This window comes from Furipterus horrens, unplaced genomic scaffold (assembly GCF_987537825.1).
Source record: "Furipterus horrens unplaced genomic scaffold, mFurHor1.1.pri manual_scaffold_2, whole genome shotgun sequence".
Classification (NCBI taxonomy): Eukaryota; Metazoa; Chordata; class Mammalia; order Chiroptera; family Furipteridae; genus Furipterus; species Furipterus horrens.
In genome coordinates this window covers 187,117,220-187,134,994 of record NW_028327172.1, presented here as the reverse complement: position 1 = coordinate 187,134,994, position 17,775 = coordinate 187,117,220, and the positions used below count along the sequence as shown (strand labels likewise).

At 41.4% G+C, this 17,775-nt stretch overlaps 1 protein-coding gene across 3 annotated transcripts in view; it reads left to right on the top strand.

The window, feature by feature from the left end:
- Nucleotides 1-4,205, top strand: part of DCUN1D4 (defective in cullin neddylation 1 domain containing 4) — a 73,438-nt gene extending 69,233 nt beyond the window's left edge. For 2 of the 3 annotated variants that reach the window (XM_090266897.1, XM_090266896.1), the window contains 2 exons: nt 697-799; nt 911-4,205. In XM_090266897.1, coding sequence (XP_090123023.1) covers nt 697-799; nt 911-966 — 159 coding nt within the window. In that variant the 3' untranslated portion in view covers nt 967-4,205. The remainder of the gene's footprint in view (nt 1-696; nt 800-910) is intronic. The other variant, XR_016509111.1, reaches the window with a different exon arrangement.
- The last annotated feature ends 13,570 nt before the right edge of the window (nt 4,206-17,775 follow it).

Genomic DNA, 17,775 nt, shown 5'->3' with positions numbered 1-17,775 from the left:
TATTTCCAAATCTTTATACAAGAATACTATATATAAAGATACTCATACGGCATACTTCTGGTCTAAGAGGCATAGAAAACTACTCCCTGGCTCTTCTGATTACTTTTATGATCAGATTCAAGTTTTGATTTACTAGAACAGCCCTTTCTTCATTGGCTAGAGCACCGAGCCTGAGACCCCCTGTAGTGCTTAGGAAGTCCTCACGAGTGGCCCACTGCTGCATGGGCCCCCAGCCACAGTGTGACGGAGTGTCCTGGTCAGGTCAGGGCTTGTCCTTGGGAGCTGCTCTTTTATTTAGCCTTCCTGTGTGTCCAGCACGAATGAAGTACTTCACATAAATTACCTAAATTGACTTTAACCCTTGCAACGTCTCTGAAGTAGGCATCATCCCCACTTCATACAAAAGGGTTCTTGTACTTTAGAAATTTCACTTCTAGGATATAAAGTTGTGTTTCTTAGCTGTGCTTATCATTTTGTGTTGGGCCCCTGTAATATAATATTTTTGTAGTGAAAATTGTCATCTTAAGTTCTGCCCCTACTCTCTTGCGCGGTTCTCCTAGACCAGTGCCTGACATACCAGATGGAAAGAGTTAACCTTTATGAACTGTATTAAAGTTGATTCATCCAGCAAGTTGATTCAAACCGTCCCATTTGTTAATTGTGTCATTAATTCCTATTACGTTTCCCTCCCATCAGCAATCAAAATATAAAGTTATTAACAAAGACCAGTGGTGCAATGTGCTAGAGTTTAGCAGAACAATTAACCTTGACCTCAGCAACTATGACGAAGATGGCGCATGTAAGTACCGGTGCTGGGCGCCCTCTCCCTCTTCCCCGTCGCGGCACATTTGCGCAGCCTCCTCACCGCGAACAGCCTCCGAGCCGTGTTGTTTTCTGTCTCTCTCTCCAGGGCCAGTGTTGTTGGACGAGTTTGTGGAGTGGTATAAAGACAAACAGATGTCCTAGGACTTGATGCATAGCAGCGCGAGAGTCACTGTTACCACAGTTACGTCAACCATTAGCCATAAATTGCTGTTTGTATCCAAGCGCATGCTGCTTTTCTTGCACTGTCTCCCTTGTGCAGGGACGTTTTTGGTGTTTGCTATTGAATGGGCCAGCTCTGCCTGCTGTGTAGCATTGTTCTCTTGGAAGGCTGCTTTGCAGTTTGTATTTACACTACAGATTGGTGAATTTGCCAACGTCCTCACTGTGATTATGTGTATATTGCTGTTTAAATTTTGTATATGTGTATAAAAAGACAAAGCTTCACCTAGAGATTATTTCTGCAAAAATGTATTGTAAAAATAATTTTTGTGGCATATTTCTAGTCCCTTTTTTCAAATGAACCGATTATACTTTATTTGGTCTCAAATGTAGCATTTCAGAAAATAAGACAGAACAACTGTTACCATAAGTAAATGTTGCCAGAATTCACCTTATTGTTCAAGAGGCCAACTTTTGGAAGAGGGTGGGAGTTATAACTTTGCAGAGGCATATGCCAAATATAATTTGGTTTACCCAAATATTAGCATTTTAAATGATGAACCTTAAAATTGTCTGAAAGAATAGACATGGACCATGTCACTATCGTGTCCGCCATGCAAGGTATAGGTTTTTATTTTTTCATGTTAAAAAGCTGTGGTCATTTGAATATAGGTACAAATGAACAAACTAAAATTGCACCTTAAAAAAAAAATGAAATGGTTATAAGCTCTTATAAACTTTCTTTTGTGGTTTTTCTTTCTCTTTTGCATTATTCTTCTTGTCAGTGTTTGGCCTGCTGATGCTCTCTACGCCATTCTAAGTAAAATTTGTTTTGCCTCCTCCATGGAAACCCAATGGTTTGCTGGCATTTTATAATTGCAGAGCAATTTTAGTGGCGGCTTGAATTTTTAGTTAGGCTTTCATGGTATCTAATTTTCTAGTTTTTTGAAAAAGGAACTTCATTATCAGTGAGAGGTGTTGTGTTTTGTTTCGTTTTGTTTTCCTTTTTGTTTCTTTCACGCTAGGCCTTTTCCTGGCAGGAGGTCCATTGCAGGCAGTGGACACGAAACCACCAGCATTGCGCTAGCTCTGTCACGTGGTAGGACCTTTCCTGGAGAGCACTTGTGGTTACCTGAGTAATTTGTACACAGAGTGATAGCCATTATTTATGTGGATGAGGAAACGAGGAAAAAGGACGGGATTTTTAGGTTTGTATTTTGTGTCTATTTTTTTTTTCCCCTCCCCTTGCCTTACTGTTTTTAGGAAACGTATAGATAACATGTTTTTCCCTCAACTATCTGGTGCTATTGAATAACTAATTTAGCCCCTGAAGTTCTGTGAAAACACAAAAGTCCGTTGATTTCAACCAAGTAAGAAGCTCAGGGGGCATTTGAAAAAGTGAATGCTACTGTTGTGAGCAAGATTATGATTGAACATGGAATGGTTGGAAGAGGTTCGGATTATTTCCAAATCTGGCTGAAAAATCTTTTGGATTAAACATGAACCTTTAAATGGCATGAAATGAGAAAAGCACACAGACAACGCTACTCTTGACCACGATTTCACAGTTTCTTTGCAAGCAGTGTTCAGATTTTCATAATTATTTTTTTCTGTAACCGAACCACCAAGAACAGAAGTTTTGTATGCATATTCAGTGTGTGCACCTATACGAAGTCATGGTCTGGTAGAATTACCTCCTTTTTCTACCAAGTAGAAAGCTTTGGTTTGCTGTGAAATAAACCAGAAGTTTGAAAAACTCTGTGGTGATTAAGCATACTTAATCATTCCTCATTTAGGAACTGTAGACTTACTTTTATCTTATAAATTCATACCAGTTTGCACACATAATTCCTAAAAAGAATAGGAGGTGATGATGGCAGGCATAGCTCTTGAGATCAGTGTTTTGAAAGGGGCTTTGTTCCGACGGTGCCGTCCGGTGGCGCGTGGCCACGGGTTCAGATCTGTGGAGAACGTGACTCATTTTCAGAGATATCTTGTGATGTTTAAAAAAAAAAATCATACTGTAAAGTCAACACTTTCTAAATTTGGTCAACTATAAATCAGAAATGAATATATAAATATAAATCATAGCTTAAATTATTTTAAGTTATTGTTAGAGACTGGAGACATTTAAACACTAAGCACAGTTAAACCTGAAATAAAAGACTGTTACAGGGGAGATGTTACATTTTGCCCACAAGGAACATTTGATAATGGGGGAACACATTTCATGAGATACAATATGAAAATATTCTAGAGAGATAATCTTGCATATGTAGAAAACTCCAAATAATCTTTCAACTCCCTTGAAAAATAACCCTCTGACTGCAGAGTGCCTGCTCTTGGTTTTCTTGATTGTATGCAGTTATTTTTAAGGGGCGGGAAAGGGGTCAGATAATAATCAGATACCTTTTCTTAAAAATGTCCCTAAGTTTCATAAAAGTGAGCAGTCATCAAGCACTTAATTACTTACTGGCTAATGTTAAATAAATTAGGGTGCCTTCTTCTGGTTTTCCTTTATTACCTAAGTCTACATCCTTTCTCTCTTTCCACTGTGTTTGAACTCCACATTGCAATACTCCGTCGTAACGGAATACATCTTTTAGATGTTTACTGCTGCAGTAGGTCAGAAATTTCATTATTTGATTTGCCATAAACACCCACTGTAATGTTACATGCAGCTTTTTTGAAGCATGAACTCTGAATTAACTTTTTTATAACTCTAGACAAACCTTCTGTTTTAACAACAGATTTCTGTTGCCTCTCAGTCTCCATTTTAACAGTGCTTTTGAAGTTTATATGGAAAGCTTTGTAAGTTTTTTTGTGCCCTTGGTTTTTATTCTTACAACTGCTAAAATACCTCTGTAAGCCTTATCTTTTATTCTTTAATATGTTATGTTGTATAATAAATGTATAGAATTCATTGACCAACTAAAATGTTGGGTGTCTGTAAATGAGACCAAAACGTGGGTTGCTTTTTTCATAAAATAATTTCTCTTGGGGGGTTACTGTTAAATGAACAGCAGCTAACCTATAACTGTGAATGCTTCGTGTCAATATTTGCATTACATTCATAAACGTGTGCAAGTCCTGTGACTCCCAGCTTAACTCAAATACTGTTATGCCACCTAACTTGAGTCCAGCAAACTGGTTTAGATTTTAATGGAATTGATGTAAAATGATATCCCATAAATAAAAAGTATTTGTGTTTGGTTTCAGAACTGATTTGTGAATTATTCTTCTCTGTCTTTTTATTCCAAAACCACTTAAGGTGGTTTTAAAGTATTTTGTTTTTTATTCACTTCCCAACTTTTGACATTGAAAAATTTCAAAGCAGAAGAATAATCTAACGAACAACCATCCATATCCCTATCCGGTAGATTTTCCAGTTTTTAACATTTTGCCACATGTCTACGCCACTCTTGAGTGTGTGTGTGTGTATTTCTCTCTATAGATATATTTTTTTCTGAGCACCTGAGCATAAATTACGAGACTTCATACCTAGTATTTCCAAACAAGGGCATTCTTACAACTACAGTACAATGATCACATTCAAGAAATTTAACATTGATCCAGTACTGTTACCCAATATATGGTCTAGACTAAAACATCGCCATTTGTGCTAATTTGATAGTGACTTTTATTTTTAATCCAGGCATAAGCGCTGCACTGAGTTGTCACGGTGTCTTTTCACCTAGGACAGTTCCAGATACAGTGCAGACACTTCTGGACCAAATAGTGACTTAAAAAAATATGCCTCCATATGTTGTGTATTTGCAAACACTGAGCTGATAGTTGAGTGCTCACTGTGTGCCAGGCGAAATGACCGTTTTCACTACCTCCACGGCTGCCACCCAGCCGAAGATGTGTGTGGAGGAAGCAAGCCAGCGACAGAGTTTGTACTTGGCAAGGGACGGTCAGGAACTGAAAATGTCACATAAGAACGAGTGAACCCGGGAAAGGCTGATACAGACTTTCAGATTTTTAGAAGCTTGAAAGCAACAGAGGAGGTAAAAAACAAGATTTCTAACAAACGAGAATCCAGAATCCAGGTGCACAGTGTTTTACATTGTGGTGTAGATGGTTCTTTCAATTATAATGTGTGCCAAAAGCTGAGGATCAAACCAGGAAAATATTCTCCCAGACACCTACAAATAGAGGAGATGGATGGGGGTGGATATAAAGGAAAAAGCTTAATCCTAAATTGATAGAAAGGAGTGGGAAGTGAATGGACAGGATCCTTAACTCGGGCTATGGTGACAATAAAAAGTCAAGAGGCAGTATTATTGATTTTTTCTATTATTCAGTAATAGAAAATGGGAACACATGAGATGTGTTCTCTGGGCAAAAGTTTACATAAAAATTAACAAGAGTTCTCCAGCAGCGTCATTGGAACTGGGGAGATAGACTCAGGAGAGGATAAATCACTGATGTCTGCTCAAGACAAAAACCCAGCTGCTGTACAGGTTTACAGGAAGGGGGCTCTACAGGATGGGCATTTTTAGAGAGTTTTTTGAAGTAATGGGATGAAGAAGACAAGGAAGATCATTGGGTCAACCATGGGCTACAGAAATGAGAGGAAGGTAGAACACGTTTTTCATGGTGCTGTGACGTGTTGCGTTATATGTAGCTGACTCACTTGAGTGTGATCCCCAAATCCTGATGTGAAGAACTTTCAGGCAGAAGCTTTGAGTAAAAGCTTTTATAATTCCTTTAGAAAGAATTGCCTATGGAATTTTGTTATAGCTAGAAAGGAAGGGAGGAAGGAAGGAAGGGAGAGAAAAGGAAAGAAAAGAGAAAAAACCCTGTCATGTGAAGGAAGAATACTTGAGCCATCTGGCCCTGTCTGCTTCTAAGCCTGCGGGGCAGAACATAGTCCACAATAGGGTACGTTGGCCACTTCTCACACATTCATCAGAAAATAGATCAGGGTTTTTTTCCTACTGAATTTGTTCCTAGCGTTCACCTTCCATTGCCTCAACAAAAAATAAAATCATCCCATATATATAGAAATACTTGCTTAGAAATTATGGTAAAAGTAGGCTGTGCTGAGAAGAATAATTGGAAACTGAAAAACAAAAATTGGCCGTAGTAATTAAATGGAAATTTTTTAAAGCAGCATTGAAAATGTAAATCCCTTCTCCTGACAAAATGTATTCAGTCCTTTGAAAGAGATTTCTTTGCAATTTCTGAGGAATGCGGACTATGATGAATCCTGGCTACAGAAAGGAGGCTGAAAGGGGTTGTTTCTTCCTCTGGCGATTTCCAGCAGGGGCATCTCAGAACTGCCTGACTTTGAATAGTTGAAATTCAAGCTGGTGTTCTCTAGAAGTCTGTCCATAAATGTGTGACGATAAAGAGAGCTGCAGCTGAATTCAATACCAATAAACAAGTCACTAAAAAGTTAGGGCTGGCTTCTGGTAGTACATATATTGAAAGCCGCTGTATTTTCTCTGTACTTGATTATTATTTATTTTGGCTTCATAACCTGTGACGACTGCTAAATACTCCATCTTGAGAGTAGGACTTGACAGGGGTTATAATCTTATTACAGATACATCCCAAAATCATTAAATAAAAGATGAGGTATCTTACAGCAACCTATTCTGCATGCCTTAGTGCTCATAAATCCTTCAAGCCCTTGTTCTTCCTACAGCAAGGTTGGTTTTCAGATTCTCAGTGTAATCTGTATCAACAAACTTTACGTTAAGCAGAATTCCTAGGTGAAATTGGGAACACAGGCATTAAGTTTATAAAGACTCAGAGAAAGGGCTGGGGTAAATAGGAAATAGACTGAAGAATTAGGAAATACCTCTGAATCGGAGGTCTTGTGCCTATTAGGTTTAATTGGCATTAGCCGCTCATAAAGTGGTAGACCAGAAAGACACCAACTCAGTTGGAGCTGAGAGTTCCTTTAGGAGAGAAGGGCATAGGGATAGATGAGGACTCTTAAGACTCAGAGAGTGTGCGCAAAGATAGCAATTAGAGGCGGCAGAGAGCTTAGTCTTTTAAGGACAGAAGAGTTTATGGTGGTCACCAAGAGATGGCAATAATCACAACTGATGAAATGATGCCAACAGAAAAATATGGGTACTTGAATGATAATATGAAATGTATGGAGGCAGCTACCTAAAGCAAATGATTAAGCATGTTCCCTAGTGGAGGAACTGCTTCCCCTATCCCCAAAGTCCCCTATGGGAGTGGGCTGAGGTGTAGATGAAGGACTTAGCTGGGAGGGCCATGGGAAGAACAGAAAACTGACCGAATTTTTCAGAGACGCAAGACTCATACTGTGTTTGCATCGTCTCCCAAGAGGAGGCATTGACCACTGCATTCAGTAACAGGGAGGCTAGTGGAGACCCTCCTCTCATCAGAACTGACCCTTCATGCAGCGTGTTTTCCTGTGAGTTAACGTTATCAGTCTCTGCAGCTACCTGCCTTCACTGCCGAGGTCTGCGCTGGCCCCCACCCCCACGCTCCCTGCTGAAAGAGCTGTTCGCTAAAGGCACCTGCAACCATCTTCCTCTCCCTCTGGCGTGGACATCTGGAGTTAAGGGCACAGATTTTCGTGGGGCTCTTTAGGCAAAGTACTTTTTGAAATTGACCACCATGAGATGACATTGCAGGTGACAGACCAGGCAAGGAAAAATTAGACTTCTTTTTCCTTTCTACTTCACCATGGTCATTTTCAGACTTGAGCACACCTGTGTCACATGCACGCTCATATGTTTTGTTTTGAGAGTAAGTGGCCAGCAAGCTGTGATGGATTCTAGGGATGTCATCATGAAGGTCAGGTGGTGGCTTTTTGACATTATTTAACTCCTTTCACAGGAGAAGATGACCAGCCAGGCCACATGCTTTATATTGATCTCTTTGAACACCTTTCAACAATTGTGGGAAGTATACGGAGGAAACCGCGGTTCAGAATGTTTAACTCGTCCTAAGTCACAGAGCTGAAGCCGGAAGAGCAAAGGTTTACACCTGGGTGCGGTCTCCACCCCAGCAGTTTACTGCGGAGGCCACAGGCTGTAGACAAGTTTTTCTGGAGGAGGCTTGAGGCATGTAAGCCCTATTAGTGCTGCTTGGTTCTCCGGTGGACTTTCTGCTAATTTTGTAGCGAGTGTCAGGGAAACATAGAATTTAGGGATTGGCTTGTTTTTGGTAGCAGGAGTGTTTAGGGAATGTTTAGGCTTCAGCTTACTGGAGTGAGGCAATGGCTGACCGGCCAGCTTCCAGAAGCGTGGGGCCGGCTCTCAAAGGCATGCTCCAGTGTGCGTGTTTTCCAGCGGCACCGAGCAGTTAATGCAGTCCTGCTGCTCGACCTAGAGATAGCATCAGATCCCACCGGTCAAGGTCTCAGGTCTAAAAGACTGTCCCTTCCCTTCAGGTGCCACACAAGTCCAGGTGGTCACCTGCGCTTCTCACTGACTGGCTATAAATTAGAGGTTCCCACACCTCTTCTGGGGTTCAATTAAGTTACCAGAGTGACTCACAGAGTTCAGAGATACATTCTACTTCTAGGTCACCAGTTTATTATAAAAGGACATAACACAGGAATAGCTAGAGGGAAGAGGTGCATAGGACAAGACTTGGGACAAGTTTCAAAGAAGGCTCAGTTAACAAATACCCTGCAGGGCCTTGCCAATATTCCTTCTCTCCTTCCAGGATCACAAACCATTGAGACATGGAAAGTTGGCCACCAAAAGAATCGTAGGTAACATCTGCTCAGTGCTTTCTATAAACTTTTTGCAGAGAGTACTTAGTCCTTGCTATGACCTTTTTATCCTCATTGGACAGATGAAAATATCAGAGGCACGGTGTATTTTCCCCAAGGCCACACAGTTAAGTGAAGTGGCAAGATTTGAACCCAGGCCATGAGGCCACAGAGCCAATACTCTTCATTTCTTTTTTTCTTTTTTTTTAATAAACAGGAGAAAATCAAGTTTTAATGTGTGCACACAGGGAATTAACAGGCATGAAATTTCCCATATTCTTAACTTCTCTCCACACAGAGCTCCTCTAGGCTAATGAACAGCTTTCCAGAGTGCTCTTGCATGTATGGCTCAATAATGGCACAAAAAATACAATTTTTTATGCTTGGGAAGAATGTTTTTCCAACCCAAAGAAAATAATATTTTTTGCTTCACTGTCTGTGGTTAGAAACGCTTCTGTGTGTGGGAAGCCTTTGCTTTGGCAGCTTTGCAAGAGAAAATACTTCCTAGTCATGGGGAGGCTTGGAATTAGGGATACTGCTGACCAAGTAGGAGAATCTTCTGACCTTGAAAGAGCTTGGCTGAGACAGTGAGTAACTACCCATTTTTGCAAGCTGTTAGGAGTCGTCTTTCTGTAAAGCCCTGTTCTGCTCAACACCCTGTCCGGTTCAAGCCCTAATTCCTTAGAAAGAAGGATGATTAGAGACTGCATATTATATTGTAATACCAGATTTTTTTCCAGTGGGACCACATTCAGTATGGGGGGGGGGGGGTCAAAGCTTCTTGGTTTTTATTTATCTGTTGATGTGAAGATACATGAAGTTACATGAATTTATTATTCGTTTCCCTTATGAACAACCTGCCAAACCAGTGACACAGATTTTGTCACCTTCCCCACTCCCTCCTTTAAACGGTAGAGAACATTCTGCATTTTCAAAGTTCACCTGACTTAATCTCATAGTAAGTAAAAGCCTGTTACTTCTTCAAATTAAGTGCTAAGCCACTAAATGGAAAGTGCCCAAGAAATTCACTAGCAGCTAAAATATGACACATCATATCCTTATGACTCATTTCTTTCAGTAAATGTGATTCTGGGAATGCCTGATTAAAGAAGGAGCTGTAAGAGAAGACAAGGAGAGCCCTGGCAGGGCTCCGATTGTTTAGGGGGGCCAGGCTGTCTGCAAACCATAATTCCGGCCCAGGTGACCGGAGGGTGTCAGCGGATGGCAAAGTGCTTGTTTGACAGAGTGAAGCTGCTGTGAAGGCAGGTTGGATTGTAACCACTGCAGGGTCCGCTTGTCTGGGCAGCGACCATGGCTCCTCTCATGCAATCTAATTACACAAATACTAATTCTAAGGATACTCTTAGATGGCAACTGGGTGCTGCAAGCAACTCAAATATTTTTAGTCATCGAAGAAGTAAAGACAGCTCATAGAAATGTCAACTTTATGATGGGCCAGGACTTCCCAAACTTATAATTTCTGTTTCTTGGAGAGGAACTGATTCAAATTCTCTCACGGGGAGACATCTGAGTTCCGTGGTGTTGATGTGTCCCAAAACTGGAGCAGCAACCAACAACATATGATTGGGATGTAAGCCTTCCATGACTATCTTTTTATCAAAGTCGTATGTGGACATGGTTGTGAATTGTTTAATTCAGAAAGAATTCTAATGAATAGCAACAGTCGTCTGCAGTATTCATTCCCAGCTCAGTTTACTTCTTATTTTATTTTTAATATCCAAGAGTTTTCTCTTGCTTTATGATGCTTTATCTGTTTACTGCTGAATCATTATCTTCAGTGAGTTCATAATTTTACCCCTTAATCAAATAAGTGATTATCTGCGAGAGTATCTACAAATTCACAACTTTTCTTGATCGGAGAGCTGAGAATGGATGCAACCAACTTGAAGTCCAAGGACATACAGGAACATCCAAGGAGAAATGGGCTGTGAGCACTTGGCCACGGCAGTTGCTTCTAGATGCCCTACAAGCTGGTAAGAAGAATTCAGCTAAGATTTTTAATGAATTGCTGAAGGCTGAGTGTGACTAACATAAGAATACAGAACCCCGTGGTGGAGCCTCACAATCTGCACCCTTTGCAGGTTCTTCACTGGCCTCACCAGGTGCTCACAGGAAACACCTGGGAAAGGGCGAGAGAGGCTGTGTCATGGCCAAGGAACACTGAGTGCAGGGAGTCACCTCTTTCACAGCAAGCCTGCTCTTTGTCTGGGGGAGGTTGTTACCTCATCCCTTGATTGGCTCCCTACAGACACAACCCTGAGAACTGGCCAGAAAAAGGGTGTGAGAGCCTCGTGTTGCTGCCACACCCCGGAGCACCTGGCAGGGACCCACATGGCGATCACCTCTGCCAACAAGGGCCAGGACCAGCCTCTGAGGACCCAGCCCAGAGAGTTCTCCCACTGAGCAGGGAAGATCCCCTTGCTGCCCACAGGCTTGGTGTTTAGGACAGGAGGATGTGAAATAGTGAAGTGAAAGGTTGGAACCTGCCTCTTCTGGCCTTGAGGGACTGTAGGAGGTGATAAGAGGAAGCAGGAAGGGAGGAGCACACTTGGGTTAGATGCGACCAGGAGACTGCTGAGAGCATCATTTAGGACTCTGTGGGGGATCACCTGAGACGCTCCCCAACCCCCGACACACACACGCACACACTGACCTGCGGCCAACAGAGCTCTCAGACTCAGTGGTGCAGCAGGGTGAGGAGACGGGGGGCTGGAAGTTCACGTACCATTGTGGTGTGGCTCAGACCCAGGCAATCCTGCAATGGCCCAGAAGGGGTTGTACTGCCCTAACTCACTGCCTCCCAGATTCTTTAGGCCACGTGCTCCTGAGCGCAGTCACGGACTTGCTGCCAGGCACGCTGGACCCTTTCATCCTCTGTCACTACTCATTGTAGGCGCCTTGGGCCAGTAACTGTGTTGACTTGACCAGCTCAGCCTGCAGCGGCACAGCCTGAGCATGCCACTCACCCTCTAACTGTCACAGATGTGGCCCCTAAGGAAACCATTGCAGCTGAAGACAGGGACACAGGATTTTCAAGTTCAGATGCAGCCTGATTTGACAGGGATTTGGCTTCTCTCAGTGCTGCCCAGCAGAACGGGGGACACAACCCAGAAGGACAGAAGAGTTGACTGGTGGGGAGAAGTTTGAATTGGAAAAGAGCTGGTAGATACAGTCCTTACTCTTCCTCCTCTTCCCTCTACGCCACCCACTGCCTCCCAACTCTTCTAAGACTCAGTGATTCCACGTAGCCTCTCCAGGGACGTCCACACACCTGAATGACCAGCTGGCTCCCTGTGCATCCTCTTGGATTTGCGTTCCCTTGTCCCCTGCTGTAGTTACCTTTCTGTTCTGACTTCTCTGGTATTGCTCCCCATCTCACCCCTCTACCGGTCATACACTGGCTTTTACATTTTACTGCAGATGCTTTTCCTAGGGACCCAGACTCAGCACCAATGGAGGTTAAAGGCTTGCCTGGGGACCTTGTCAAAGGGGATCATAGAGATGGGGAAGGTAGACCTCAGTGCAGGGCTTTAGAAATGGGTATGCAGGGGAGTCGGTGGGACTCCAGTGTTTGTGAGAGGCTGGGTAGGGTGGGCCAGGTAGGGCAGGTTACCAGACCTTGACAAAACCAAGACAAGTGACAGCCAGAGAAATGACAATGAGAAGCCCTGGGCAGTCCAGGAACACCTCCTGCAAAGCCTAATTTGAGGACACTTTCTCCCCAAAGCCTCAAAGACAGAGCATGGCATCACACAGCCACCAACCGGAGACAAAGAATGGGGGCAAGACAGAAATTAGAGATGGGAATTCATTCTGAGATGGCTTAAACCAGTCCTGATAGAGAATTCTATTAATTTTCAACAGACTAAAACTTTAAACAGAAAGACGGCAATTTAGATCAGAGGAGATATAAATATTTTTCATTGGCAAGGTTGTGCAAAAGTAATGTCCGACTTTTTAAAAAGAAAGTTTTAGATAGTATTTATTAAATTTGTGCCTTTTCTTATAAATTTTTGATGTCATAGTGACTAATTTATACCTTATTTTTTCAGATTGTCAAAGTATTATTCATAATCATTTGCAATATTTGCACCCATGTTTGTCCCATCTAAGGACCACATTAGAAACGTTTTACTCTATGAGTTTCATTCATAAAGGTGCCATTGCAAGTACAGCAGCAAAATCTACTCAGAGCGCTTATGGGGATGATGCAGTGACTGAAAGAAGTTGCAGGAGGTGGTTTTCCCATTTCCAAAGTGGGGATTTCAGTTTGAAAAATGAGCCAACAGAGGGTCATCCAAAAAAACTTGATTCCGAAGTGTTGGAAGCTGTTGTCACAGAAAACCCCACCATTACCTCTAGGGAACTTGCAGAACAATTTAATGTAGCCCATACAACCGTGCTACGCCAACTGAAAAGGATCAGAAAGGTTTCAGTAGTTGGAAAATGGGTCACACATGAACTGTCTCCAGAGAATCTGCAACAGCGTGTTGCTTGTTGTGAATCATGGCTTTCGCGACACCTTCAGGCACCATTTTTAGATAGGCTTGTTACAGGTGCTGAGAAGTGGATCCTTCACCATAACGTTAAATGCCGCCGATCATGGACCAGTCGAGGAGGAGGAGGAGTTCAACAACCAAGAGGAGGACTTCATCCAAAGATGATCATGTTGAGTGTATGGTGGGACATGGAAGGACTTGTCCACTATGAACTGTTAAGACAACAGTCAAACAATTACTGCTAATCTTTACTGTGAACAACTTCATTGTTTGAAAGCAGCTTCAAACCAAAAAAGACCCTCCTTAGTCAACAGAAAGGGTGTCATCTTCCATCACGATAATGCTCAACCTCACACAGCTCAACTCACCAAAAGTTTCTTGAAAGAGCTTGGTTGGGAAATATTGCTTCATTCTCCGTATTCTCCTGACCATGCTCCTTCTGATTATCACTTGTTTCGGGGACTACAGAACCATTTTCATGGTCTTAGGTTGACATCAAGAGAAGAGGTTGAAAATGAGTTGGATTCATATTTTGCTTCGAAACCTAAAGAATTTTACAAGCCTGGCATTTATAAGCTAGTTGACAGAAGGAATGAGGTTCTAGAAAGTAAAGGAGGTTATGTTAACGAATAAATATTTTCATAATCATGGGCTTTTTCATTTTTAAAATAGACCTCAAAATCAGACATTATTTTTACACCAACCATATATAAGTTATTTCTGATATCCTAGGAAGAATATTTGTTACAGATGAAAGAAAGAAATTCCATTTGCTCTGCAAGTCTGCATGCCTTAGGAGTGGTTCTGTGGCCCTGCTATAATTCCCTGAAGTACTAGGTGAGAGACTTTGTTGCAGGCCAAGATTCTAGGGACAGCTTACGGAGCACTAGAACTGGCCCTGGGCAGACAGCCAGCCAGCAAGCGCGACTGTTGGCTAACTTTGTGATTGGGAGGTAATTCTTTCTTTATTGTGAAATGTGGCTCTTTGACCAGATCTGTAATTCTAAGGCAGGGGTTGCAGACTGCAAATGACCATGGGAGCCAGGCAGGCCATGTACATGGATGAAGTGGCTCAGATGGGAGCTGTGTCAAACTGTAGCATGTTTGTCCCTAATCAGGGTAGTCACTGCTCCCTTCCTGCAGAAAAGGGGGTGCTGTGTTCCCAGAGGATAGCTGACATTTATTGAGACAAATAGATTGTCTCAGTTTAGGCTCACCATAACCCTGTGCTGGAGGGACTATTATTGTCCCTTGTTTTCAGACAGGGAAAATAACTTGAGTAACTTTGTGTGCTAAGGCACTGAGTTTAGTCACTTGAAGGTCAAACAAGCAAGCCGTTGAGCTGGGCTTCAGACTTAGGCAGTCTGGCTCCAGAGCATGCTGATTGTTCATGATTACTCAGAAATTGAGATTAAAAAAATTTAAATCTCCCAATATTAAGAGTATTTTTTTTAAAAAAAGACTTTCTCCGTAAGGCAGAGAGAACCAAATGGGGTCCAGGATATGCCCTATGGGTTACCAGCTTGCATTTGGCGTTTCAAGAGAATGAGGTGCTCAAAAAGCAATGCTATTGGTTGAGTTCTGATTCCCTGCAAGTATTCATAGCAGAATTTAAACTTGTAGATTTTCCTTCGGAGGAGTCACGTTGGACACCTACACACTTTTACCAATAATGCTTCCATAGCTCGAAATATTTCTGGAATTCCTCTTCTGGAATTGCCCTCAGAAAGGTAGACATATCAGCTCTATTATTTTGTAGCCACATCTCCTTTTTTTCTTGATGACACTAGTGTTTCCCTGTGTGGTTCCAATCATCTTCACCAGATGTGGTTCTGAATCACTTTGTGTTATTTCCGGAAATCACCGCCATTCTGAATGCATGGCGATTTACTGCCTGGGGCATCGTTCAGAAGAATGTGTTCAAAAATCATTAAAATACATTTATGGCCTTCAAGGTAATGGCATTTAAAAGGACACACCAATTCATCTCTTCACATTCTTATTAGTTAAAAAGCCAGCCACTAATATGAGGCTTCATATCATTTATATTACCTGGGTTGGATACTCTGATCGATGCTGTGATATAACCCCTTGCAAATTCTGCCACATAAAATCAAACAGCTTTCTCTCCACCCCCCACACCTTCCTACCCCCCACTAAGAATTATGAACAAGGAAGAAACTTGAATAGTTTTAGGTCTACAATAGGATAACATCTGAAATCTTGAAAAGCTGAACAGTGTGCATTGGACGATTTTCCTAGACTTGCTATGAGGTGCTCTGTGTAGCATAACATTTCTGAATGTATCTGTTAGGTGCAGTTTGCCCTTAGTTCTTGTGATCTGAATCAGATTCCAAGGTAGTTAGCAGACACTTTCTATAAAGAATTCAGTTTTCTCTGTTACTTAAATGAGAAAAATTTACTGAGAAATATGAAATGACAGAAAATAACAACATACACCCAGCTGAATAGCTCATTGCTTCTGTTGTATCCATTCTCAACCGTTGGCCTCTCTGGAGTGGGGTGAGGAGGACAGGATGCTTACTCTGTGGTCTGATATCTGTCTGCTGTCCCTCCTAGATTAGAGTTAGTGAGATTGGCTTCGAGCTAGGTGATCTTTTATTTTGTTTCTATTGCATCTATGATCAGATCAATGTACATTCTTTCTTTTTGTTTTTTTGAACCCATTCTTGTCCTGTCCCAACCATGTATTAGTGCATTTGCTGCTCTTTCCTGCCCAGGAGGTTTCTAAACTTGGATTGCATGGCCTGAACATTTTCTTTTACTTACAGAAAATGACACAGTGATGTCAACTTATAATTTTTCCATGTAAGAATATGAAAAAAAAGTTACATCTACAACTGTCATCGTTTGATGAAAGAACAGAGATTTTAACCTTTAAAAAGGTATGAAAATACATAATCCTAGATGGAATAAATGACAACGGAATAAATTTATCTTTTCACACCCTACATGATCCCACCCATTAGAATGGCTCCTGTTAAAAAAGAAAATAACAAGTGCTACAAACATGTGGAGATATTGGAAGCCTTGGGCACTGTTGGTGGAGCTGTAAAATGGTACAGCTGCTATAGCAGACATTATAGAGGTTTCTCAAAAAGTTAAAAATAGAACTACCATATGATTCAGCTATTCTACTTTTGAGTATAGACCCAAAAGAATTGAAAGAAGGGCTTAAAGAGAGGTTTGCACACCCGTATTCACAACAGCATTATTTATAACAGTCAATAGGTGGAAGCAGCCTAAATGTCCATTGACAGATAAGTAAGTAGACAAAAGGTGGTAGATATTATACCATATACTGTACAGGGTGGGGCAAAAGTAGGTTTACAGTTGTTCGTATGGAAAATAACACAATCATTAATAAATAATAATACAAGATAAACTGTTTTGTGAACTCCCAACTGGAAACCTACTTTTACCCCACCCTATATGTATTGAAAAGGAAGGACATTCTGACACATGTTGCAACATAAATGAAACTTGAGAGAATTATCCTAAGTAAAATCACCCGGTCCCAAAAGCATAAATCGGCATGCTTCACTTACATGACGTACTGAGAATAGTCCAACTCATAGAAACAAAATAGAGTAGAGGTTACCAGGGATCAAGGGAGAGAGGACCAGGGAGTTGTTCTCTGTTTAATTGGTACAGAGTTTCAGCTTTGCATGATGAAAAAGTTCTGGCGATGTGTTGCATGACAGTGTGAATGTGCTAACGCTACTGAATTGTGTACACTTAAAAATGGTTTAGATGGGAAATTTGATGTTGGGTACTTGGGAATACTACTTGTCCACAACAAAAAATAAAATCTTACCTTTTGTGACAGCATGCATGGATCTAGAAAGACAAATGCCATATGATTTCACTTACAGGTGGAATCTAAAGAACCAAATAAACAATCAAAATAGAGACAGACTCATAGATACAGAGAAGAGACTGATGGTTACCAGAGGGGAGGGATTTGGATGGGTGGGTGAAAGAGGTGAGGCGATGAAGAAGGACAAATTAGTAGTTACAGAATAGTCACAGGCATGCACAGTACAGCACAGGGAATATAGTCAATAATGTGGTAATAACCATGTACAGGTACTTGAAATATCAGGGGGACCACTTTATAAAGTATATGGTTGTCTAATCACTATATCACACACCTGAAAGTAATACAGAATAATATTGAATGTGAATTGTAATTGAAAAAAAAAAGATGGAAAATTTTATATGTATTTCACCACAATAAAAAATAAAAATAAAATAAATGAAGCCTTCGTTTTCCTTTTCATCAGGTGGGTACTGATCCTCAGGGCCTGCTTTAGAATAATCGGGCTAGGAGGCCTCACGCTTCTAGGAGGAAGCCCAGGTTTAGGCTAGAAGCTTATCTGTGTTGATGCCAGTACCATACTGTTGTTTGTGGTAGCTCTGCAGTGTATTTTGAAATCAGGAAGTATGATGCCTCCAGCTTTGTTCTTTTTGCTCAAGATTGATTTGGCTATTTAGGTTCTTCTGGTCCTATGTGAATTTTAGGATTGTCTTCCT